Source organism: Hemicordylus capensis, chromosome 4 (assembly GCF_027244095.1).
Source record: "Hemicordylus capensis ecotype Gifberg chromosome 4, rHemCap1.1.pri, whole genome shotgun sequence".
Taxonomy (NCBI): domain Eukaryota; kingdom Metazoa; phylum Chordata; class Lepidosauria; order Squamata; family Cordylidae; genus Hemicordylus; species Hemicordylus capensis.
This window is the reverse complement of record NC_069660.1, coordinates 288831858-288857449: the sequence shown is the minus strand read 5'-3', so window position 1 is coordinate 288857449 and position 25592 is coordinate 288831858. Positions and strand designations below refer to the sequence as shown.

Genomic DNA, 25592 nt, shown 5'->3' with positions numbered 1-25592 from the left:
CTTCAGTTTTATGAAGAGGGATAAAGTTTTTAAGTGTTCTGATAGCAGTGCTAAGTGTTCAGAAATGAGGAGGCAAATAAAATGCAATCTCATTATGCTTTTCAATTTGTATGATTTCCAAATTCACATACCAATATTTTTCAATAGGTTACGAAGGCTTTTTATAAGCCAAAACAGCAATTTGAAAGAGAGGCCACTGCAAAATAAATACAGAGCATTCATCAACTGCAGTTTCGCATCTGCCATGGTAGTCAGAATTAGTAACTAACTTCAATTGCATACAACTAAAATATGCAAATTAGCAGTTTCCCTTGGACTCATAATCTATTTCAAATGTGGTCCCTCAGATGTATACATCAGTGTGTGTGTGTGTGTGTGTTATTACTTTGCTCTTATTAACAATGGCCAACATGGGCAGTTCTCTGATGTTAGGGACTCACCCGGGCCACTGTACAACTTGAAAGACAGCCCTGATGGTATAGTGCAATGGGGCTGCTGAGGAATGACTTAAAACCACTTCCAGGCAGCCACAGAGCACTCCTTCCATTAAGGAGCACTGCACAGCTGCCAAGAAGTGGTTTTATGTCATTCCACAGCAGCCTCACCATGCTACACTGTCAGGGCTACCTTTCGCATTACACAGCAGCCCCAGTGGGTCCCTAACTATGAAAGAGGGCTGCACGTCATTCCAGCCAATATACATCACTTTTCAACAACAACAACAAAAAAGAGAAGATGGTTCCCTGTCCCAAAAGGGCTCAAAATCTTTTTTAAAAACCAGCAAGGGAGACACCAGCAACAGCTACTAGAGGGATCCTGTTTGGGGTTGAGTGGGGACAATTGCTCTTCTCCTGCTGAATATAAAGGATCCATCACTTTAACAAGTGCTTCTTTGCCCAGTTAGCAGTGGTAAATATTTGACATTTTGAACCACAGAAAATTCCTATTATTAGGGGTTTCTGCCATATTTTACTAGCAACTCTTGTCTGACTTATACCATAAAGTTGGGAACATAGGAAGCTGCCTTATACTGAGTCAAGCCTTGGTCCATCTAGCTCAGTATTGCCTGCACTGACTGGCAGTGGCTCAGGCAGAGATGATTTCCCAGCCCTAACTGGAGATGCCAGGGACTGAACCTGAGACCTTCTACATGCAAAGCAGATACTCTACCACTGAGCTACAGTCCCATCCCCAAAACTTTGGGTTTTATTCATTCTACAAGGACAATATGAAACCCTTTAAAAAAAAATTTAAAAAAGAAGATATGACTTCATTTATAGCATCACTCTAAATAAATGGTGAGTTGCATTAGCATAAGTTACCATGATGCAAGTTCAAAGGTAGATGAAATGAAAGAATGATTTTGCATGCTTCTGAAAATAATGAAATGGCTGCTTCTTACTGAGAAAAAGTAAGTACTGATTAAAAAGCTAAAAATAAATGCAAAAATTATCACACTTACAGGCAATGACAATTTTCTTTTCTAAGCAGAAAAATGAGTCTTTTCTTTACCTGTCTGTGTCACCTGCCACCTGATGTTTCCCTCCTGAGCCGTTTATAGAGTCTTGCCTCGTAAGCCCTTGAGTTCTACCTCTGTCTAATGCTGATATGGATTGCTCTTGCAGCTTTGCTTTTTTCTCCTGAGGTGCTTCTTCGTTTCGCAGTCCTCTTAAAACTTCTTGATCAGGCTTCTGCAGCGTATTTGTTCCACTATTATAAAACCAAGCTCCAGATTTCGTGAGGATTTCTTGTTGTTTTCGGCACAAGTTACATACCCACATAACCTATAAATTAAATGTAAGAAAGAGGTCTATTAGTTTTGTGAAAGGAGGCAATACAAGGACAATTTCATACCAAATATAGGCCAAATATAGGTTTCATTTCCACAGACAGACCTATAAAAATCACCTCTTAAAAATAAAGTTATTGATAGTCTTTTAACTATACATCAATAATTTCATCGAAACAATAGCGTTGCATGCAAGAAGTACTTCCACTCACACATGAAGAGGAGGAATGATTTTCCATGATCCCCCTTACCCTCTACAACTGCCCGCACCTTCCGAAAACATGTCCCAGAGAGTCCTCCCAATGCTCAGGGACACATTTTCAGAAGGTACTGGCAGCTTCTTAGAGAAGTTCTCTCCGCACCTGATATATAAGCTGGAGCGCTACTCAAATACAACTCTTAGTCAGGATGTTGATCAATGAATAGAAAATGAGAAATACATAATTATTTTCTAATAATACACTATTTATTTACTTTGTTAGTTCGTTCGAGTATACACCACTAACTAAATTCCAAAGGCTCTAGGCAGTTTACAAAAAACACAATAAAAACAGAATAAAACTAGAATAAAACCAATTATTAAACAATTAAAATGTAAAACATTCAAAGATTACCACAATTAAAAAATCTGAACAGCAATTAAAAATTTAAAACATTCAGAGATTATTAAAAGCCTGGCTGAAAAAGTGTGTCATAAGGGCTCTTTTAAAGGTAGGTAAAGATTTTAAACCACATTTATGTTTAGATCATTAAATATTGATCTAAATATAAATAATGTCAAAAATAAGTTAACTTGGAAAGGGCTCACAATCTAAAAAGAAACTTAGGGTAGATTCCAGTAACAGCCACTGGAGATGCTATGCTGAGGTTGGACAAGGCCAGTTGCTCTCCCCCTGCTCAGTAAAGAGAATCACCACTTTAAAAGGAACATAGGGACACAGGAAGCTGCCATATACCGAGTCAAACCATTGGTCCAGCTAGCTCAGTGTTGTCTACACAGACTGGCAGTGGCTTCTCCAAGGTTGCAGGCAGGAATCTCTCTCAGCCCTATCTTAGAGAAGCCAGGGAGGGAACTTGGAACCTTCTGCTCTTCCCAGAGCAGCTCCATCCCCTAAGGGGAATATCTTGCAGTGCTCCCATTCATATGCAACTAGGGCAGACCCCGCTTAGCTAAGGGGACAAGTCATGCTTGCTACCACAAGACCAGCTCTCCTTGCAAAGATGCCTCTTTGCTCAGTTAGCAGGGATAATGGTTATCCCTGCTAGTGGGGATTAGCTTTTCCCTGCTAATTGACCCTGTCCATGTTTACTCAAAAGTAAATCCTATTGAGTTCAACAGAATTTAATCCTAAGTAAGTGTGCACATGATTTCCACCTGACAGGAAAGATCCTATGCAAGAGACCTACTCCAACAAACAACATTCTAGAACACATAAGCACACTTAAGGATTATTTTTGCAAGAGAACAATGATTTCAGATGAAGAAAAAAAGAGGAGCACATTATGAGAGTTTTGTATGTGAGACATACGTCTAAAAGCAGTGAGCATTCCAATGTGGAATCATGACAAAATGGGCAGTTAAATTATTTCCCTACATAATTGTGACATGGTATCTCCTACATCTGTATATGAAGAACATTTATGTGTTAAGTGGTCCTGCAGCTGCAGCAAACAAAATTATTCAGCTCTACAGCACTTAATTGTTTCTGAGGTCTGAGTGCAACAACCTTAGCAATAATGTTCCTGTTTAACGGCATAGTCAAATAATGCCTTGTCTCTTTATATATGGTTTATTGAACTTCACACATTAAATAGTTTTGGTGTACATCTAGGATTTTTTTTCCAGGCTACATCTAAGAAAGTAAAAGATGCATGTGACAAACAGGTATTTGGAAATATCATACAGGTACACTTGTAAAAAACAGGAATTGGTTGTGGGTTTCTGTTGTGTAAATAATTGGTGCCAAACCCAGGTTTGATGCCAGATACAGTGTGAAATATCTGAGAAACACAAGATATAGCAAATCTGTTAGAACCTGTTAGCAGTGCTCGGGGGGAAATATTGGATTAGATCAGATTCCAGTCTTGGAATTTATTGTATTGTTTCTCTAATACAAATGGCAGTCCACTTAAGATAGATCCAATGCATCAGTCCACAGGAAATGAGTAATCAAGGACATGCCTATTATTTTTTTTTTAATGTCATAATGGAATGAGGAGGTCCATCTTCCCTCCTTTTACCTTTTTTGCTTTGTCTGGATGCTTGGAGACATGGTGCAAGCAGATGAGCAATCATCAGCACTATATAAAACAGCTTTGTGTTCACACAAAGGGAAAGGGATTATTCTTGCCAACCCTGCTCCCCTAAAAATATGTCCCTGAAGGTTGGACAACCTCCATATCCAACCTCCAAGGGCCCTATCCACCCCCAGCACAGTACTTCCAGTGTCTGTTGCTGGTGTCTATCTGATGTTGCTTTTTAGATTGTGAGACCTTTGGGGACAGGGTTCCATCTTGTTTATTTGTTATTTCTCTATGTAAACCACCCTGAGCCATTTTTGGAAGGGCGATATAGAAATTGAATTAATAATAATAATATATCCTTGAAAGTTGGACGCCTTTTGTGGGCATCAACACCACAGGGGCCACAGAAATCACCATGAGCCAATTACAAAAAGCAACTTTACTGGGAACAGCCTATATTCTGCAAAGATATCTATAACAACAGCAACAACACTGACAATAAAATTCAGCCATCCCAGGTCCCTGTGAAGGACTCGATGTCTGGATAAAACAAACCAGTCAATAACACCTGTCTGACTGTGTAAATAAATAATAAAATAATAATAATAATAATATATCCTTGAAGGTTGGACGCCTTTTGTGGGCATCAGGACCAGCAGAGGAAAAGGGGATAGGAGAAATTGATGCTTCCCTCCTTGTGTGATCATGACATTACTCTGTCAGTAATGCAACCTGAATCTCCAGGGAGGAGAGCTAGTCTAGGGAGGAGACTGATGGCTGAAACAGACATAGAGCCCTTTCTCACAATCTGTGAGAAGGGTTTGGTAGGCGGGTGGAGAGGAAGGGGCTGGAAGCAACTGGAATTACAACTGAAAAACAGGGCTAAGGGAGCACTTGCTCCCTTATACATGTTTAAGCTGCAGGCTCCACAGGTGGGTTTGCCATGGTGGTGGCGGAAGCCACTTGCCTCCCGCTGCTTCTCATGAGCAGCCAAGAACAGACTTGGCTGCCTTAGCCTGCTCTTGGCTGCTTGTGAGAAGAGCCTCATAATGTAAGAGATCCATAACTGGTCACACAACTTTTTCATCTCTTTAAACCTGCCATAGGAGTGCTCCAATTTTTACTAGAGAAATAGCATTGAGGGAGGGGATATTTAAGTCTCCCCCCACCACTTGCTGTTTCCCCCAAGTTCTTGTAATACTTGCAGCAGGAAAAAAACAGGCACAATATGTTTGTGTACCTATGTTTCCCTCCACTGTGAGTCTAATCATTTAGATTAGGAAAATGGTTGGGGGCGTGGGAGAAGGTTAAACACTCCTTTTCCCAGCACCACTGCTCTAATCAAAATCCGAGCTCTCCTTGGCTGTTTTAAAATGGGGGGAGCTGAGAATCAGAAGATCTAATCTCAGATCCACTGTTGTGTATATTTCTGCCCTGAGTCACCCTATAAATCTCATAGCAAATCAGAAACTGAAGTACTCAGGGGTGGAAGTTATGTAATAATATCCGAGCATGATATAAAGACTTATTAGTTTCATAACTTGGGAGAGATAGGGACTTATGTGAACTATTCTCTCTTAATTCCTTTTTTAAAGGCAGCAACTATATCAGTTTTTTTGGTAGGCCTCTACTCAAGCATACTGTTGCGTGCTTTACCTCATGCACATATATTCTGCATAGTGCATCCCATGATAAATACCAGATCATATATCACACCTTTATGAATCTAACATAACTGATATACACAAGTACATATAAAGGGATGGTGCACAGTATCCTATATATGTATATACAGTCTTTACTTGCTGATGTTGAGGGGCAAGGACTGTTACTGAACTTACATATGTACATATATGCATTATGTACAAATTACATGAAACATGTGCAGGCATCATGGGAAGCTAGAATACAATTTTACAGCTCCAGTACTAATTCTGAGAGCCAGCGTGGTGTAGTGGTCAGAGTGCTGGACTAGGACCGGGGAGACCAGAGTTCAAATCCCCATTCAGCCATGATACTAGCTGGGTGACTCTGGGCCAGTCACTTCTCTCTCAGCCTAATCTACTTCACAGGGTTGTTGTGAGGAGAAACCTAAGTATGTAGTATACTGCTCTGGGCTCCTTGGAGGAAGAGCGGGATATAAATGTTAATAATAATAATAATAATAATAATATACAAACATCTGCTACACAATACACCAGATATCACTGTAGTCAAGAAGAAAGAAAAACAAGTCAAAATAATCGACATAGCAATACCAGGGGACAGCGGAATAGAAGAAAAAGAAATAGAAAAAATCACAAAATACAAAGATCTACAAATTGAAATTGAAAGGCTGTGGCAGAAAAAGACCAAAATAATCCCAGTGGTAATTGGCGCCCTGGGTGCAGTTCCAAAAGACCTTGAAGAGCACCTCAACACCATAGGGGCCACAGAAATCACCATCAGCCAATTACAAAAAGCAACTTTACTGGGAACAGCCTATATTTTGCAACGATATCTATAATAACCAACAGTATTGATAATAAAATTCAGCCATCCCAGGTCCTTGGGAAGGACTCGATGTCTGGATAAAAACAAACCAGTCAATAACACCTGTCTGATTGTGTAAACAAGAAATAATAATAATAATTCAGTGTACACATTTTGTCAAATATGGGCATTACTCTAGACTTGGTCTGCTCAACTTAGGCCCCCCAGTTGTTTTTGGACTACAACAATCCCCAGCCACAGTGGCCAATAGCCAGGGATTATGGGAGTTGTAGGCCAACATCTGCAGGAAGGCCGAAGTTGAGCAGCCCTGTGACTCTAAGGCTGTTCTCACGAGTAGCGTAACCCAGGCTAGGGTAGCCCAGCCTGGGTTAGGCTGCTTATATGCAGCACCAGGATCTGCATTGCTCCTGGTACTGTCCACCCACCTAACTCCACTTTGTAGTCTGGCATTTAACCGAAGTTAAGGGCAGGAGCGCACCATTAATCAGGATCATGTGTGTGCACCAGGATCATGTGTGCTCAGGTTGCTTACAGCCCAAGCACACACAGAGATGGGCGCCTAGAGCACCCATCTCCTGTGGGATTCCCCCAAGTACACTGCGCTCAATTCCCCCAATGCATGTGCTGTCCCAGCAACCAGAGATCTGCACTGCTACATGCAATGTGGATTGTCTGGGAGCACAATCCGCACTCCAGGCAACCTTTGCTTCATCATCTGGGGGGAAGGTAGCTGAAATTCTGCCTCCCCCCAGCCCACCTGCCTGGTAGGTCACGTTAATATCTTTTCTATGTTTTTTCTGTCTTATCCACAAAGTCCTACAAAGCAGCTCAGCCACATTTTTCCTTTACATAATATTCTCACACATCCATCAGCAATGACAAGCAAAATATCCAGATCTTGTGGTATATAAAGAAATAAAAATGTTAGCTCTGAAGAAAAAGGCTATGGGGGGGGCAGAGAGTTGAGGGAAAGAAGTAACAGCAAAATGTCTGTGCAGCTTTCTTTTAAAGGGGGAAATGAGATGTGCACTCCAAAACTGAAGGAGAATGTATATTTTATGTTGTGTCTTCAAAAGTCTTGCATTGGACTGAGAAGTGTGCCTTTGTCAATTTCCCTTGCTGTCAAAGGCAGGGTAGTGAAATTGACAGGAATGTCATAGCACTGTGAGAAGGAGAAGAGAAACGAACAGCTGTCAGTACAATAACTAAACAAAACTAACTTCTTGCAATATGGAGATTTTATTATGGGGAAATGGAGGGTAGTGGAGATTCAGGTAGAGTCAGTCTGAGGAATGTACATGGAAGAGGGTGTTTGAATTGTGTTTTTAATAGTTTTAACATTTTAAATGTTAATTGTTGTAATGTTTTAATCTTTTTATCTGTTTTTATTGTTTTGTTGTAAACCGCCCAGAGACTTGCGTTTTGGGCGGTATATAAATGTTTTAAATAAATAAATAAAAATAAAGAGCAGAGGCGTGGGGATAGACTGAGGGCAGTGATGTCTCTGGTAGCAGGCAGATATGGTGGTGAAATATTGTAGGCCATTCCAGGAGGGAAGATCCAGGCAATTGAGGCCTATTCCTTTTTCCATCTCTTCTCCCAATCCTGCAGGAACTCTGGGAACACTCCCCTCAAGGATTAGGAAGCTGCTGTTGAATAACAGATCAGTAAATGCTAAAACATCTCTCACATACAATTTGATTGTGGGTAAACATACTGACCTGTTGTGTGATGGAGACCTGGCTGGATGAGTGGGTGAGGTTGGCTTCTCTCAGTCTTGTACAGGAGAATCTCGTTACTCATGGGGGTTCCATTCCTCGCCTACTACTGCAAGTAATGGAATCATGAGTAACGAGTAGTGGTGTGCATGCACCGGTCCGGGGCTACAGAAAAGGCCTTCGGACTGGTCCGGAATTCCGGCGGTTTGGCAGGGCGGGGGAGTGTGTCTTTAAGGGAGGGGCGGTAGTACTCCACCCTTGCCGCTCTTCCCCCTCCAGCGCTGGAGTTGGCACAAACGTTCTTAGGGCAGCAGAGTTCTTCCCAGAGTTCCATGCCAATGGCGAAGATGAGCGCACGCGCCACGAAGGGCGCATGCGCACCGCCAGCTCTTTCTAGTTTAACCCTTACAGAGTCAACGATGGGGGCAGGGGCAGCAAGGAGGAACTCTGCCACCCCAAGAACGTTTTTGCCAACTCCAGCACCGGAGGGGGAAGAGCGGCAGGGGGTGGGGGTAAGTACGACCGCCCCCCTCCTTAAAGACACACTCCCCCCCAGTGCTGGACCACGCTTCTGTGGTTCCATGCACATCCCTAGTAATGAGGCATTAGGGCTATGAGGAAAGGGGAGGTTAGGTTCCAGAGTGAAGGGGGAAATTGGAAAAAGCCCTCAAACTGCCCCAAATGTACTGTGGTGTGCTCCACAAGTTCTTCATGTGCCCAGGCATGCCCTCCAAAGGACAAAATGGCCCCCAAAACCACAAAAAATCATGGACAAAAGTCAGGGTCCCCCCCCCCAGGAAATTAGCCACAAAATGGCTCCTCCTGTATCCTCCTGTATCCTCAAGACAAAATGACAGCCGGAAGTAACCTCCGTGGTCACTTCCAGCTCTCTAGAAACTGCAGATACGTCGGTTTTAATCCATTAGTATCTGTGGATACTGGAAATGGGTGTCTATTAGACACTGGCAGATATGTAGCACCATGAATAGTGGTTCTGCGAATAACGAGATTCTCCTGCACTCTGGGTTTCCTGATAGGAACATAGGAAACTGCCATATACTGAGTCAGACCATTGGTCTATCTAGCTCAGTACTGTCTTCACAGACTGGCAGCAGCTCTGTGAAGATCTTGTCTTCACAGATCTGGCAGCAATCCTGCCTTATGAGTCACAGAGGGGGGAATGCAATGATCTATCATGAGTCCATTAACCTTTCCAGATGCCCAGTTAAGGAATCACAGAATTTCAAGTTTTTGTCCTTGAGGTTGGGTCTCCAAGATAGGATTCAGATTCAGTTGTTGAACCAACCCCCCTGGTACACCTCAGTTTCCCAACCTGAGCTGGCAAGGGTAGTCTTGAGGGCACTGATGGGCTTGGAGGCAATACTTCAAAATTCACACTAAGGTCTTCCCCCTTACTAACAATAAATAAATAAATAAATAAATAGCCTGTGCACTGGGTATTTCAGGCAGCATATTCTTCTATATAACTCCTTCCACCTCAGGTTTTAAGATGTGTCTGTACCAAATTTTGTCCATAGCAAGGTAAGGTTGTAATCTTCCAAGAGCCGGGCTTCTTCTGTAGTGTCCCTGGAATCATGGAATGTACTTTTCAATTCCCACATAATGTATGTGTGATTATTAAAGAGCCCCTGGTGGCGCAGTGGTAAAACTGCCGCCCTGTAACCAGAAGGTTACAAGTTCGATCCTGACCAGGGGCTCAAGGTTGACTCAGCCTTCCATCCTTCCAAGGTCGGTAAAATGAGTACCCAGAATGTTGGGGGCAATATGCTAAATCATTGTAAACCGCTTAGAGAGCTCCGGTTATAAAGCGGTATATAAATGTAAGTGCTATTGCTATTGCTATTGCTATTATCTCTTTTTAGAGGCCTTTCTGTTCCAAGTTTTTGGGAATTCTGTTTTTACATAGTTTCAAATTTTTTATCCTTTTTTAATTGGACTTGCTGGTCTTGAGCAGGGAGGAAGCAACAGGCTTGTAGCAATATCTCCACAGCAAGGATATAAAATAAATAAATAAATCACCAAGAAAACAAGAGGGGAAGGAGAAGCTAGGTCTGCTAGGGCTGGGAATCTCCTGGGGTTGGATTGCTGGCTGGCTGGCAGTGTTTGTGTCTTTGCCAGAGGAGAAGCCTGGAGTGGGGGGTTCATTCATTCCAAGCTGTGGCGAGACACACAAGGCAAGAATAAGGTGAGTACTACCCAACCTTTGTAATTTTCTTGGAGGACAAAACTAAAAACCATTAATTAGCTGACAACTGTACCCAGTACCTAGTTTCAAACCCCATATACTTTAAATACCCAATAAAACTAGTTATGAAGGTAGAATGCCACCAGGGGAGGGGCTGCTTCGCAGTGTATTGCAAAGAATGTTGCATGTATGACTATCTGCCTGCAGGGCAGAAGTCATGGGTGTGCACTCGGTGCAAAGAGCTCTTGGCTCTCAGGGAATAGATTCGTTCCCTTGAAGCCAAGATGGCTGACCTGGAGAAGCTCAGAGAGGCAGAGGTGTGTGGATGAAACCCTCAGGGATGTAGTAGAGGCATCCCATGCTGATGGCGCTTCTGCTGTCATGGAGAATGAGGGTCTCAAGGAAGGAGGATATAGGTTTGAGGAAGTGGGAAACATTCTCTTAGCAGGTCCCCCTTCCTTGGGTGATTCACCCATATCCTCTCACACTGAGGATACTCCTCCAGGGGTGGTGGCCTCTCTGTAGTGGGTGATTTAATCATAAGGGGCATAGAGAGATGGGTCTATGACTCATGTGTAGAACACACGTTGAGTTGTCTGCCTGGTGCGAAGGTTGCGGGTGTTATGCTGCATCTAGGTAGGTTGTTGCACAGTGCTGGGGAGGAGTCAGCTGTCATGGTGCACGTTGGCACCAACTATGTTGGGAAATGCAGTCGGGAGGTCCTGGAAGCCAAATTTAGGCTGCTAGGTAGCATACTAAAGTCCAGGACCCCAAGTAGCATTCTCTGGAGTGCTACCTGTCCCACGTGCAGAGACAATGAGTCAGGCGGAGCTGAGGGGTATCAATGCATGGATGAGACAGTGGTGCCGGGAGAAAGAGTTTAGATTCATTAAGCACTGGGGTACATTTTAGGGGGAAGCGAAGCCTGTACAAAAGAGACAGGCTCCACTTGAACCAAAATGGAACCAGACTGCTGGCGCTAAAAATCAAGAACGCTGCAGAGCAGTTTTTAAAATGACATCTTATGGATTGCAGGTGGGAACAGGGTGGCATCTGCTTCGGCTGGCAAAAACCCCTAAGGTGTGAGGGTGAACATGTTTCGGATAAAGCAGAAGGGGACAGAGCAGAGCCAGGAGTTGAGCAGAAGGAAACACAGGACTGCTTGCCAAATAGGTCAAATGATGGTAAGGGAAATAAGCACATGCCAACACCAGGTGAGGGGCCCAGCGTATAGGTGTCTGTATACCAATGCCAGAAGCCTCCGAGCCAAGATGGGTGAGCTGGAGTACTTGGTTACTAATGAGAACATAGATATAGTGGGTATAACAGAAACCTGGTGGAATGGTGAGAACCAGTGTGACATGATTATTCCTGAATATTAACTCTATAGAAGGGGCAGAGAGGGTAGGGTTGGGGGAGGAGTGGCACTGTATATCAAAGAAGGGATAGATTCCAATAAGCTAGAAAACCTAGGTGGAGTCCTCCACAGAATCTTTATGGGTAACATTACGAGGACTGAAAGGAAATTTGTTACCAGGGACGTGCTATCGCCCTCCGGATCAAAGTGCTGAGAGTGACTTGGAGTTGGAGAAACAAAGAGAGACAGGGCAATAATAATGGGTGACTTCAACTACCCACACATAGACTGGGTAAATTCACATTCAGGTAATGAGAGAGACTCCAAATTTCTAGATGTGCTAAATGACTGTGCCTTAGAACATTTAGTCGCAGAACCAACCAGAGAGATGGCAACTTTGGATTTAATCCTGTGTGGTGCCCAAGACCTGGTATGAGATGTCAGAGTTGCAGAACCATTAGGTAGCAGTGACCATAGCATGATCAAATTCAGCATATATACGAGTGAAGAATTGTCAAGGAAGTCCAACACAGATGTGTTGGACATCAGAAGAGGAAACTTTTCAAAAATGAGGGGACCAGTAAGAAATAAGTTTAAAGGGAAAGTTGGTAGGGTCAAATCACTCCAGAAAGCATGGAACCTATTTAAAAATCAGTACTAGAAGCACAAGTGGAATGTATACCAAGGAGGAAAGGTACCACCAAGTTCAGGAGGATGCCAGCGTGGCTAACAGGTAGAGTCAGGGAAACTATAAAAGGGAAGAAGACTTCCTTCAGAAAATGAAAGTCCGGCCCAAATGAAGAGAACAGAAAGGAATATAAACTCTAGCAAAAGAAATGCAAGGACACAATAAAGGATGCAAAGAGAGGGTTTGAGGAGCATATAGCTAGAAATGTCAAGGGGAACAAGAACTTCTTTAAATATATCAGAAGTAGAAAACCTGCCAGGGAGGTGGTTGGACCCTTAGATGATGAGGGTGTGAAAGGGATTATTAAGGAGGATAAGGAGACTGCAGAGAAGCTGAATGAGTTCTTTGCATCCGTCTTCACAGCGGAGGATACTGACCATATATCCTCTCCAGAATTGAGTTTTTCAGGTTTAGCGGCTGAGGAACTGGGTGAATTTGAGGTGACAAGGGAAGATGTTCTAAACTGTCTTGAAAAGCTAAAAATTAACAAATCGCAAGAGCCAGATGGCATCCACCCAAGAGTTCTGGAGGAACTCAAATGTGAAATTGCTGATCTCCTAGCAAAAATATGTAACTTGTCCCTACAATCAGGCTCTGTACCAGAAGACTGGAAAATAGCCAATGTGACTCCAATTTTCAAGAAGGGATCCAGGGGGGATCTGGGAAATTACAGACTGGTCAGCTTAATTTCAGTGCCTGGTTAGTTGATGGAAAGCATTCTTAAGGACAAAATTGTTAAACATATAGAAGAGAAGGCCTTGTTGAAAGAGAACCTTGCAAGGGAAAGTCCTGCCTCTCTAACCATTTGGAGTTCTTTGAGAGTGTCAACAGGCATATGGATAAAGGTGATCTGGTTGACATAGTATACTTGGACTTCCAAAAAGCTTTTGATAAAGTTCCCCACCAAAGGCTCTTGAGTAAACTTAGCAGTCATGGAATAAGGGGACAGGTTCATGTGTGGATTGGTAATTGGTTGAAGGACAGGAAACAGAGAGTAGGAATAAATGGACAGTTTTCACAAAGGGGGGAGGTAGGAAGTGGGGTTCCCCAGGGATCGGTACTGGGACAAGTGCTCTTTAACTTGTTCATAAACTATTTAGAAGTTGTGGACCAGTGAAGTGGCCAAAGCTGCAGATGACACTAAACTATTTAGGGTAGTGAAATCCACAACAGTTTGTGAGGAACTCCAAAAAGATCTCTCCAAACGGGGGGACTGGGTGACAAAATGGTAAATGCGATTCAATATAAGCAAGTGTAAAGTGATGACATTGGGGCAGAACACACCAACTTCAAATATACGTTGATGGGATCTGAGCTGTCAGTGACTGACCTGGAGAGAGATCTTGGGGTCATGGTGGACAGCTCATTGAAACTGACATCTCAGTGTGCAGCAGCTGTGAAAAAAGCTAATTCCATGCTAGGAATCATTAGGAGGAATCAGTGAATCATTGAATTAGGAATCATTGAAAAGAAAAATGCTAATATTATAATGCCCTTATACAAATCTATGGTGCGGCCACATATGGAGTACTGCGTACAGCTTTAGTCACCGTATCTTAAGAAGAATATTGTAGAACTGGAAAAGATACAGAAGAGGGCAACCAAAATGATCAGGGTCCTGGAGCACCTTCTTTATGAGGCAAGGCTACAGCATCTGGGGCTCTTTACCTTGGGGAAAAGGTGACTAAGGGGAGATATGATCAAAGAGTATAAAATTATGCATGGAGTGGAGAGGGTAAACAGAGAGAAATTTTTCTCCCTCTCTCACAACACTAGAACCAGGGGTCGCCCCATGAATCTGAAGGTTGGGAAATTTAGGAGCGACAAGCAGAAGTACTTTTTCACACAGTGCATAATTAATCTATGGAATTCTTTGCCATGGGATGTGGTGATGGCCACCAGCTTGGATGGCTTTAAAATGGGTTTAGACAGATTCATGGAGGACAGGTCTATCAATGGCTACTAGTCTGATGGCTGTGGGCCATCTACAGCCTCAGAGGCACAATGCCTCTCAATACCAGTTGCAGGGGAGCAACAGCAGGAGAGAGGGCATGCACATACCTCTTGCCTGTGAGCTCCCCCAGAGTCATGGGCCATTGTATGAAACAGTATGCTGGACTAGATGGGCCTTCTGTCTGATCCAGCAGGCTTGTTCTTATGACAGAATTTATTTTATATTTGTATGTTTATTTTTTGTACATTGCCTTGGGAACATCTTTGTTGGGGGAAAAAAGTCTTTTAATATTGTGAATATGTTTTGTTTAAAAGATGGAGGGAAAGCACATTTGAAAAGATCCTATTCAGCGTCCACTTTTAAAATTAACATCACATTTCTTACACATAAGTCATCCTATATTACACTAAGTGTTAAAATATATTATCCTAGGCCTCCACCAATGATTCTTATAAGTTTATGGCAAGCAGAACAGACTAGTTACACTAAAAACAATAATTAACAATCTGTTACATTTAGAAATAATTATGCATCAGAGGAACCATTCAAAGCAATTTCCCCAAATTACAGCTCTTTGACTATGTCAACTTTATTTTTATAGTACACACTTCCCAGCTCAGTTTTTGTTATAAACCTTTTGATTCAAAACATCCACACTGATTAAAATATAGTGCAACACATGTTTTAATGGCTTTTGAAAGGCAAACACCTGATCTATATAGCCCTTCCCCCCTCCCACCACCACTATGAACAATCTTGTCATCAAAAGAGATCACCATTCATAGCAAAGGCTGACACACCACCTTGTGTATAGTACTGGTATTGCTGGATTCTAAAAAGCTATTTTAAATATGAACTCATTTTTTGCTCACTCGTTTTACAAAAATATAGAGACTGCAGATTAAACCCTATCATCTGATTCAAAGCTTTATCATGCTTTCAACTTCTCTTTAGGAAATACAAACCACTTGGGGACAAACACAAGAAGATGCAGGTGTAGTGCAACACCAGCACAAAAGTTAAATAGCAGCTGGATCATACTTGAAAGCTTGTAATTTGATCATGGGCATTGCTTTCTATTATTCTGTAGACAACAAACTGATCAGATATAAAATTGGCTGTGACTACTCAGGAAAGAGATTGTATCATTAGTGGACCTGGGTATCCAAGGCAACTCCAGATCTAGCAGCATTTCTGAGCTGCACACCCAGTCCTTAAGGTTGCAGTTGCACACCCAGTCCACCCAGGTTGCAGTCCTTAAGGGGAATGCAACCTTCCAGAAGAGGTCAAAGGCACCTTCTTGGAACATTGAGCCACAAACCGATAGTACCTCTGTCTTTTCTCAATTAAACGTCAGTTTGCCAGTTCTCATGTACCCATTATCAGCTCCAGACACCTCTTTAGCTCCCCAACCACCATCTAACCTGTATCAGATGAAAAGCAGAAATATCCTATTTCCCTATTATGCAACACACCAGAATGAAAGCAGCCCTTAAAATAGGCACATTATATATTAATCTTGCTGAAGCTGAGCAGATTTGGTCAGTTTGGTTGGATGTGAGATTGCCTAAGAACCCTGGGTAAGCTGCCTTTAGTTCCATGCCCGAAAGGCAGGATTTAATTCACACATTTTATTTATTTATCTATCATATTTTTATACCACCTGATATGTATATCTCTAGGCAATGTACAAAATTTAAAATATTTAAAAGTCACAAATTAAAACACATGCCAATAAAAACAATAGAATAAAATTATTAAAACAAGTTTTTAAATTATTAAAATTAATTCTAATTAAAAGCCTGAGAGAACAGGAGGGTCTTGAGGTTCTTCCTGAAAACAAACAGAGGAGGAGATGCTCTTATTTAAGCAGGAAGCTTATTCCAAAGCCCTGGGGCAGCCACAGAGAAAGCCCAGTCCTGGGTCGCCACCAAACAAGCTGGTGGTAACCATAACCAGACCTCCTCAGAAGATTGTAACAGGTGGCAGAGATTATAACAAAGGAGGTGCTCTCTCAGACAGCCTGGATCCAAGCCATTAAGGGCTTTATAGGTAATAACCAGCTCTTTGTATTTCACCCAGAAACATATTAACTAGTAAATAAGCATTTCATCAACTTTCATCCTCATCAATTAAAACTGACAAACCTAAAGCTGATCCATCTAACTGCTGAATAATCTATTGAAAGATTGCAGCCCTATTTTTTTTTAATAAATTGTTTTTTTAGCAAAAAATATTTGTCTTGGCCATTAAAAAACAGAGAAATTATAAAGATTATATTAAGGCTATTCTCACGAGCAGCCCCACTCAGGCTAGGGCAGCCCAGTCTAGGTTGGGTGGCTCATGTGCAGCACCTGGATTAAGCCCAATCCTGGCACTGCTGTGGCCACCAGCCCAACTTTTTAACCCGGCCTTTAGCCGAGGTTAAAAGAACCTGAAGTTCATTTAACCTTGGTAGGCAATCATGAGAAAGATCGCCGCTGGGTTAAACAGCTTCCCATCCAGACTGCTGCCACTTCCAGCAGAAAGCCAGGGGAAAGGAGCTCCCACATACATAGTGCAGGGCACCCTGGGATGTGGGAGGGGGAGGTCCTTCCACTCCTAGCTCTTGCCTTTGCCATGTGTAGGGGTGTGCAATTCAGATTTTCGGTGTTTCGATTCAGATCCGAACCGAAACACCCCTGTTCTGTTTTGTGTCCGAATATTGCCCATCCGAATCACCCCTGATTTGATTCGGATCCGAATTAATCCGAATCTGAATCTGAATCGATTCGGATTAAAAAAACAGGTCCTGGGGCCAAAATAGTGGGTGGGGTGGTAGTGCCCAATGGGTGGAGGCTACCACCCAAATTGCAGAGTGATTGGGCAGAGGGCTGATTTTTGGTGAATTGTTGAAGTTTACGCGTCTTTAAGGTTTTCCCCCATTAGGTATAATGGAGGGTGTATCGCTTCACATCAGGGGGAAAGGGGTGGCCTAGAGTAGTGGGGGGGTGCTGGGGTGGCCCAGAGCAAGTGGCGGTGTAGTGCACATAGGGTGCCAACCACCCCCATGGGTTGCTAACCCATGGGGTACAGGGTTCTCTTGTTTCTGAGGTATTCTGAGTGTAGATTCTATGATAGCAAATGAGATTTTCAATGAGACACCATGAATCCACTCTAATTTGCTATCATAGAATCTACACTCAGAATACCTCAGAAACAACAGAACCCTGTACCCCATGGGTTAGCAACCCATGGGGGTGGTTGGCACCCTATGTGCACTACACCACCACTCGCTCTGGGCCACCCCAGCACCCCCCAAGTGCATTTATGGGGCTGCTGAAAACTCCATTATACCACCTTATGAGGAAAAACCTTAAAGACGCGTAAATTTCAACAATTCACCAAAAATCAGCCCTCTGCCCAAATCCTTTGAAAAAATTCAGGTAGCTTCCTTGCTCCTACCCGGCACTACCACCAACCCCACACCACTCTAGCCAACCCTTTCCCCCTGACATGAAGCGATACACCCTCCATTATACCTAATGGGGGAAAACCTTAAAGACGCGTAAACTTCAACAATTCACCAAAAATCAGCCCTCTGTCCAATCACTCTGCAATTGGGGTGATAGCCTCCACCCATTAGGCACTACCACCCCACCCCACTCTTTTGGCCCAGATCCCACGTTATGCCCCCGATCTGCCCCAAAGACACTAAAACTTCAAAAATTCACCAAAAATCAGCCCTTTGCCCAATCCCCCTGAAATTTGGGTGGTAGCCTCCACCCATTGGGAACTACCACCCCACCCCACTATTTTCCCCCTGGGACCCAAAATTCGAGCAGATGTCACATCAGACCTTTTTGCATTGAAGTCAATGGGAGGCAAAAAGGCGGGAAATTCAAATAGATGTCATTGCTCAAAATGGGGGGGGGGGAGAAGGCCACAAAATGGACGTCCAAAACAGCCGAATATTTCGTATCCAAAACAGGGGTGATTCGTTTTGGATCCGAAATTTTTCAAAAATTGTCGGGGGTGATTCGGTTCAGATCCGAATCACCAGAAATTGGCTGTTTCGGGTACAGATCGTTCTGTACCCAAAACGTTTCGCACATCTTTAGCCATGTGCCACTCATGGCAAACGCCGCAACGCGTGTGGGCATGCGATGCAGCGAAGGCAAGAACGGCAGCTGCTCATCTGACAGGGAAGGCCTCCTGCCTTCCCCACAGCCCTTGGGACTGGTGACTGAAGGTTGTGTGTACAACCTTCATAGAGATTGAGTCATCAATCTCTATGAACCCTTAGTAACATTAACATTTAAGAACAGAGCCACTGCATTCATTCATTCGTTTGCTGGTTTGTTTGCTTGCTTGATTGATTTCTATATCGCCCTTCCAAATACCGTCTATACCGTCCTTCCTTGTCTGTTTCTTGGTCTAGTGAGATAGCTTGTACCTGTGTTTTGCTTTGATGCTCCCTTTCACTCTCTTGTGCAACAGTACCAGCGATACCAAAAATAAGGGTGGGAGGAGGGGAGGGGAAACTGTCACATCACCCACCCCCTCCTCTCCTCTCAAAGACTCCGTGCGGGAGGAAGTGGTGTAAAATCCAAGGGTTAATTCTAACCAACTTCAAAACTTTAGGGTTTGCCATAGGATTTTACACCACTTTCCCCCACCGCGCAGTCTGGAAAGCACCAAGCAGAGCATAATGATGAAAGAATCTCCTGTTTACCTCAGGCACCAAACTCTGGCATGAGTGCTACTGTAGATGCTATCCAAGGGCTCTGGGAAAGAGATTTTAACTTGTTTCCCCAAGCCATTTCCCAAATTTTAATTGCCATCACCGTGTCACTGCAAGATGAACAGCTATTTCGGGGGAAGATGTGGTTCAGGAAAGTGGTAGGGGGGAAGATTAAACACTCCCTCTTCCAGAACTGCTGCTTCAGTCAAATGTAGAGTCCCCCATGGCTGTTTTCAAGTAAAAATAAACACATCAGGAGATCTAGTCAACTCTGGCCTAGAAGGAAATCCTTTCCGTGCAGGTGATTGTATACAAAAGATAGGGTCACAGTAGCCTCACACTCTCTTTCTTTCTTTTTCTCTTTCTTCCAGATAACAAATGGATTGCAAATTGGAGCAATTTCAAGTGGTAACATTTCAATTGGGAGAGGAGAGCTGGTCTTGTGTTAGCAAGCATGACTTATCCCCTTAGCTAAGCAGGATCTGCCCTGGTTGCATATGAAAGGGAGACTAGAAGTGTGAGCTCTATGAGATCTTCCCCTCAGGGGATGGAGCTGCTCTGGGAAGAGAAGAAGGTTCCAAGTTCCCTCCCTGGCTTCTCCAAGATAGGGCTGAGAGAGATTCCTGCCTGCACCTTGGAGAAGCCGCTGCCAGTCTGTGAAGACAATACTGAGCTAGATAGACCAATGGCCTGACTCAGTATATGGCAGCTTCCTATGTTCCACTCATAAAGCTAATTTCATGTGCAGATTGAGCTTAATTCTGAATTCTGGAATTCCAGAAAGTGTACAGCACTCTCCAAATACCAAGAAGTCACAGTTACAGTAGATATCAAATGTTACACTGGCTAAATAGTTAACATTTTTGACCCAAATTTAGCTGTTCCTCATAAACACACTATTGCAAAGAAAATAATTTCTGCAAAATAAATATTATCATTACTATGACTACAGCACAGCCATTTTCCTACACATATACAGCAATTATTATTCCTAAAACTAGAAATTAATTTATTTCTGGAAGTCAACAGCAGAAAACAACCCCTTTTTAAAAAAGTATACTTAAGTCATTCAAGAATATTTAGGAAAATGCCTTCTCTTTCATTCTTTCTCTAAACCACTAGTCGGCGCTGCAGGACTGTCTTTCATGCAGCAGTGACAATAAGGCCAAGCTGGCCAAATGCCAGTCCACTTCACTGCTTATTTGTCATAGATCCATACTAATGCATTTGGCCATCCTTGTATGTCCCCAAAACAATTAATATGCTGATTTTTTAAAAAATGAGGAGAATCCGAAAAGTGTTCTTAAGCTAAACCTATGATTTTTGAACTTTGTCATAATTAGTTCCGGTAATTATAGAACAGCCTGTTCAATCACACCTGTAGCCACATGGTAGTAAAGGATAATACTAAAAGATTAGTCACAGGGGCTCCATCACAAACAACTGAAACAGTATCAAATGGAGACTCAGAGAGAGCCATCAAGTGTTGGTGGCTATGTCTCCATTTTATATGGAATATGAATCCATTCTATTCCTCACCTCTTCAAAATTTATACAATTACTGAATATGAGGGTCAGAAAAGGATATTATGCTATCTGATTACCATATATACTAGGGCTGTGTGTCCTGCAGAGGCCAAGAGATAGCATATGTGATGTCCTCAGCCTCACTGCTTGCATCCCTGAGAAAACTACTAATTCCACAGTCCCCTGTGCTCCTTGGGAACAAGGGAAAAACCCATACCTAAATTTAAAGATTCTATTTTTTAAAAAAGAAAAGAAAAAAGAAAAACCCATACTTTTTATACAGAAGTTGTGCTGTAAGATGAGTGACTGGTGTAATGCTATACATGGAGTGCAGAGGACACTGTGTATCCTGTCTCCTGACCCCCAGCCAGTCCCAGGTAAGGGAGGAGGACAAAGAGAGGGCAGGGTGAAGGGAGTATAACAAAAATGTCAGAATCCCAACCCAATATTCCCAACCACACAGTATTGGGGGGGGCAATACTGGCCCCCCTGACAGTCTCAGTATCAGATGGGATTGGAATCTGACATTCCGGGCCATGCACAGCCCTAATACCTACTAATCATAAGCACACATCCCACATTTTATATTCAATATTTATGTAATTGCCATTATGTACATAAAAGGGAAAGCAGAAAGATCCAGTAACATACAATTTTGAACTCTGGAAAATTGTCATCCTTCACATTTCTCTTCTCTCATTGAGAAGGAACATACCTTGTTCCTTCAGCCTTTCCTCATAGAGCGTTCCCTCCTGTGACCATGTCTCTCTTCTGAACATTTTCCCAAATTATCTACATCCTTCTTATAGTGCACTGTCACTCCCAATGAGGTCTGACTAGCGTGAAATAAAATGGAACTATTTCTCATGATTTGGAAACTATGTTTCTATTAATACAGCCTACAGTAGCATTAGCCGTTTTTGCAGCTGCACCACACTGGTGACTCATTTCCAGTTTGTGATTGACAGCCATCCCAAGACCCATTTCATTCATTTTATAAATGTGCATTTGTTACTCATTTCTTTCATGCAGTCCACACATCTTCAAGGGTACACTTGCACTGTGTGCATATTGCATTTTCCAAGTACAATACTTAGAAAGTATAAAGTAGCCCTCACATTTAGCACACCTTTTAGAATTGTGATTGTGTGGAATATAGTTAAACACAGTATAATGCACACCCATTGGATGTAACCTGTGACAGAGTTAGTGACAAGCATCCCTGCCATGTTCACAACATCAATTTTTTTTAGAAATGTCTTTATCAGACATATGCTTTTCTCACTATGCAAACTCAGTAGTAGAACTCTCCTACTGCTGTTTTTGTTTTAAATGAGATTTTAAAAACACCAAGCCCACTACCACACTGCATCAAAATTCTGAGAGGCTTAATTTTTATTTTACTCCTTAACACACACACACACACACACACACACACACACACACACACACACACACCCCTCTCTGGGTTGTGGCTCAGTTTCTGTACATACGCAGTCAGTGGTCAACATCTTGACTAACGCACCAATACTCTGTGGCACTTCTGTGATGCAAACTAGCAGTGCTCTGCTGGTCACGCAGGGTGTGTGTGTGTGGGTGGGGTGGGGTTAACATTTGCTGATCACCCGAATAAGTGCTCCCTGTGACCTGGAAGTTAGTCCCTGAGGGCAGCAGAGTCTAAAATGTCTATTTGATATACAATCTAACCAAGTTTTAATTTCTTAGAGGGCAAAGGTGATCAACTGCACCAATGTCATCTTATGTTCAGAAACTTTCCATCCTCCTGTGTGAAAAGAGAAATACTCTCTACACACACAGGTATTTATGTATTGACCATTTCTGTGATCAGTCTGTATTTCTGTGATTAGATTGGGGTTGCCAATCAGCACCATCATTTCCCAGGTACACATAGATTAGGTGAGTACATTGCAGAAATGGCACTGATTGTCAAGCTTATAGGTAGGTATGAATGAATCAATCACTTTTTTCTGGCTATTCCCACAAGCTGGTTTCAAAGTTCTCCAATCTCTAGCCTAAAAGGAGAATCAATGGCTACCTCTTCCAAGTCTTTCAGACAAGGCTTTTCCTCCAAAGCAGCTATATCTCTTAGTGGAATGGGGAGAAGGATGCCAGCTGCCTCCTTTTCGCCCTGCCAAGGTAGCTGCCTTCTTCTAAAGCTAATCTCTAGCCATTCAGAGATGATGGCAGTTCTTCTTGCTCTGTTATTTCTGGCTCCTTTTTCATTTCTTCAGGCGAGACAATATCCTTTGGTGATATCATTGATAGCCAAGCAAGCTCTTTGATGGCACAGAGACATGGAATGTGTGGATAAACTTCCAATCCCAGGATACAACTCCCCTTCTCATAGAACTCAAGAGGGAAGAATCTGAATGGGAAGGCAAATGCAATCAGAACCACTGGATACCAGGCAGAACATGTATGTCATTGTCAATATATAACAGGGTTTGCATTCGGGGGGTGGGGAGAGAGAGAATGAACCACAGTAAATACAAAATGCTGCATTTCCTTAAACAACTGACCAAAAAATAAGCATCCCAAGTCAAGGCCAGGATATAACTGCCCTGTTCTGCTTTGGCCATTAGAGGTGCATAACAGCAAGAAAAAGTCCACTAAGGATTAATGGGAGGTCACTCACGTATGGCTGCTGACCATAGAAGAGTTGGTGAAAGAAAGTTGGGAGAATCAGGAACAAAGATCAGTAGGCACAGTCTGTATGACGACAAATAACACCAAGGCAGACAACTTACTCTGAATTGTCAGAGCTGGACTGAGTCTTTATATACCGTTGCATACCCTGATGTCTGAACTAAGTCCCACTCTCTTTAGTGAGGATTGATCTATAAGGAGCCATACTTTGGTCTGAAACCAAGCACAACTTTAACGCCCTATGGTTTCTTGGCAGACCCTCTGGTGTCTGAGGCAAAGAGGTCTAAGTAGTAGGGGTGGTGGGGATGGTTTCTTTAGGAGGCTCCAGCTTCCTGCTTGGACAGCTTGGACTATGGTACTGGCCTCTTCCTAGTCTGCCCCTTCTGGAGTTTTAATGGGTACAATATTGTCCAAATGTTGAATCAGTGTCTGACTCACAGGATGGGTGCATTATACATCATACTTTTTCTTTTGTATCTGTGGTGGTTTCCTGACTGACTTTGTCTCAAGGAGAACCTGCAATTTTACATGCCACCAGTGAACACACACTTGGCATGCAAAATCATAGGTTCTATTTGTGGTAATCTAGTCAGAAGAACCTGTTCACCAGGAGCCAAAAAAAGTTACGACATTAGCTGAGCAGCTGTGTGTACCAGCCTTCAGCCTCCCCCAATGTCAAGACTCTGGCAATGCAATCAGCAAGTTCCATGTTCTGTCTCCCTGGCACTTACAATATCAATCTGACTCAGACTACAGACATGCTAACAAAGTGCCCTGAAAAGCACACACAGTACCTAGGTAGATTCACTGGGATGGGGGTGGGGATTAATATACTTGATGCCAACAGAAATCATCTGTACTTGCTATGTGTATTGACTTAATCATTCAGCGTGGCTAAGAATCCATAAGGGGGGAAATTTCCCTATCTCTTCAGGCATCATAATTTTAGTAGTTCTTTTGGGGTTTCAGGAAAGGGGTGAGAGAAGGTGTTCTCAATGAACTTATGACAAAGTGTCAAGAATCCATTTCTCTGACTTACACTGGAGCAACTTGTCTTTCTATTGAACCAAGTTCTCTGCAGCCTGAATTTATACTTTTCCACATAATATTTCTTGAATTCCAAAAGAATACTGTCCCCTAAGACAATAAAGCGATGATAGCTTTATCTTTCCTTGCTGTTTCACCAAAGAAGCCTAGCCTGTTTTCTGCACCAGCTTTCCTAGGACCTGAATTAATGCATACCCCAGCTTTCCTGACTTTTAAGATTCTCATTCAATATTTTTATTTAGAGAACTTTGAGGCCCTAAAGTGTTTTTGTGTGTGTCAAGAAATAGAACTAATATCTTATTCTATCTGCTGGTGGTATTTCAAATCCATTGGCCTAAGGCTAGGGATGATGCCAGTGAAGAAATGATTTTCACTCCGCTAAAAGGAATGCCACACAAAATATTTCAAAGAACTCACATTTGCTCTATAGTTGTTGGAATCACTACTTGATTTTGTTTTAGCACTTTGTTTAGCACTGAGTGCAAACATCAGCATCCAAATACAATCATGCCATTGAAAGTGCAAACAGACAAAACACATAAAACCATAATGAAATCATCTAGGCACTTTCTTGATCCCATCTTGCAGAAACACAGGTGGTTTCCATGTAGGATCCTCAACACAGAGGAGTCACATTATGGACCCTAAATAATCCATTAATTACATGAGTTGCTGAGAGATCTAACATGTATTGTCTCCAAAGATTTGGGTTTACCAGAAAATTTTGAATTGGAAAATTGTCCAGAAAGTTTTTAGATTCATTTTTTAAATTTCTTTTGCTAAAAAATAAACAAAAAAACAACCTTTTAGGATATTCCAGTATGCAAATATTCCTGATGCCCTAAATATTTATATCTACCAACATTCTTCCTTCCTTGGCTTGAACTTCACTATAATACCACAAAATCTTTATCCCCCTCTGATTACACATTATTAGGACTACTTTCAAACCAAATGGTCTGAAATGGAATGAAGGGCCCAGAGAATATGTATGAGAGCAGAATATGTTCCATTGCTTGATATGAATTTCACCAACCAACTTTGCCTTCTCACTATGTATGGCTTGTTAAAAGCAGCCGACCTGAACCCTCCTACACATCCTCACTGTAGCCTTGAGTCAACCTTTGAGCATGGGAATGCAATCAGCATGAACTGGCCTTTCTAGAGCCCCAGAGAAAA

At 42.5% G+C, this 25592-nt stretch overlaps 1 protein-coding gene across 47 annotated transcripts in view; it reads right to left on the bottom strand.

The window, feature by feature from the left end:
• Positions 1 to 25592, bottom strand: part of RIMS2 (regulating synaptic membrane exocytosis 2) — a 741645-nt gene that overhangs the window by 545321 nt on the left and 170732 nt on the right. For all 47 annotated transcript variants that reach the window (XM_053313368.1, XM_053313376.1, XM_053313396.1 and 44 more), the window contains one exon: positions 1513 to 1784. In XM_053313368.1, coding sequence (XP_053169343.1) covers positions 1513 to 1784 — 272 coding nt within the window. The remainder of the gene's footprint in view (positions 1 to 1512; positions 1785 to 25592) is intronic.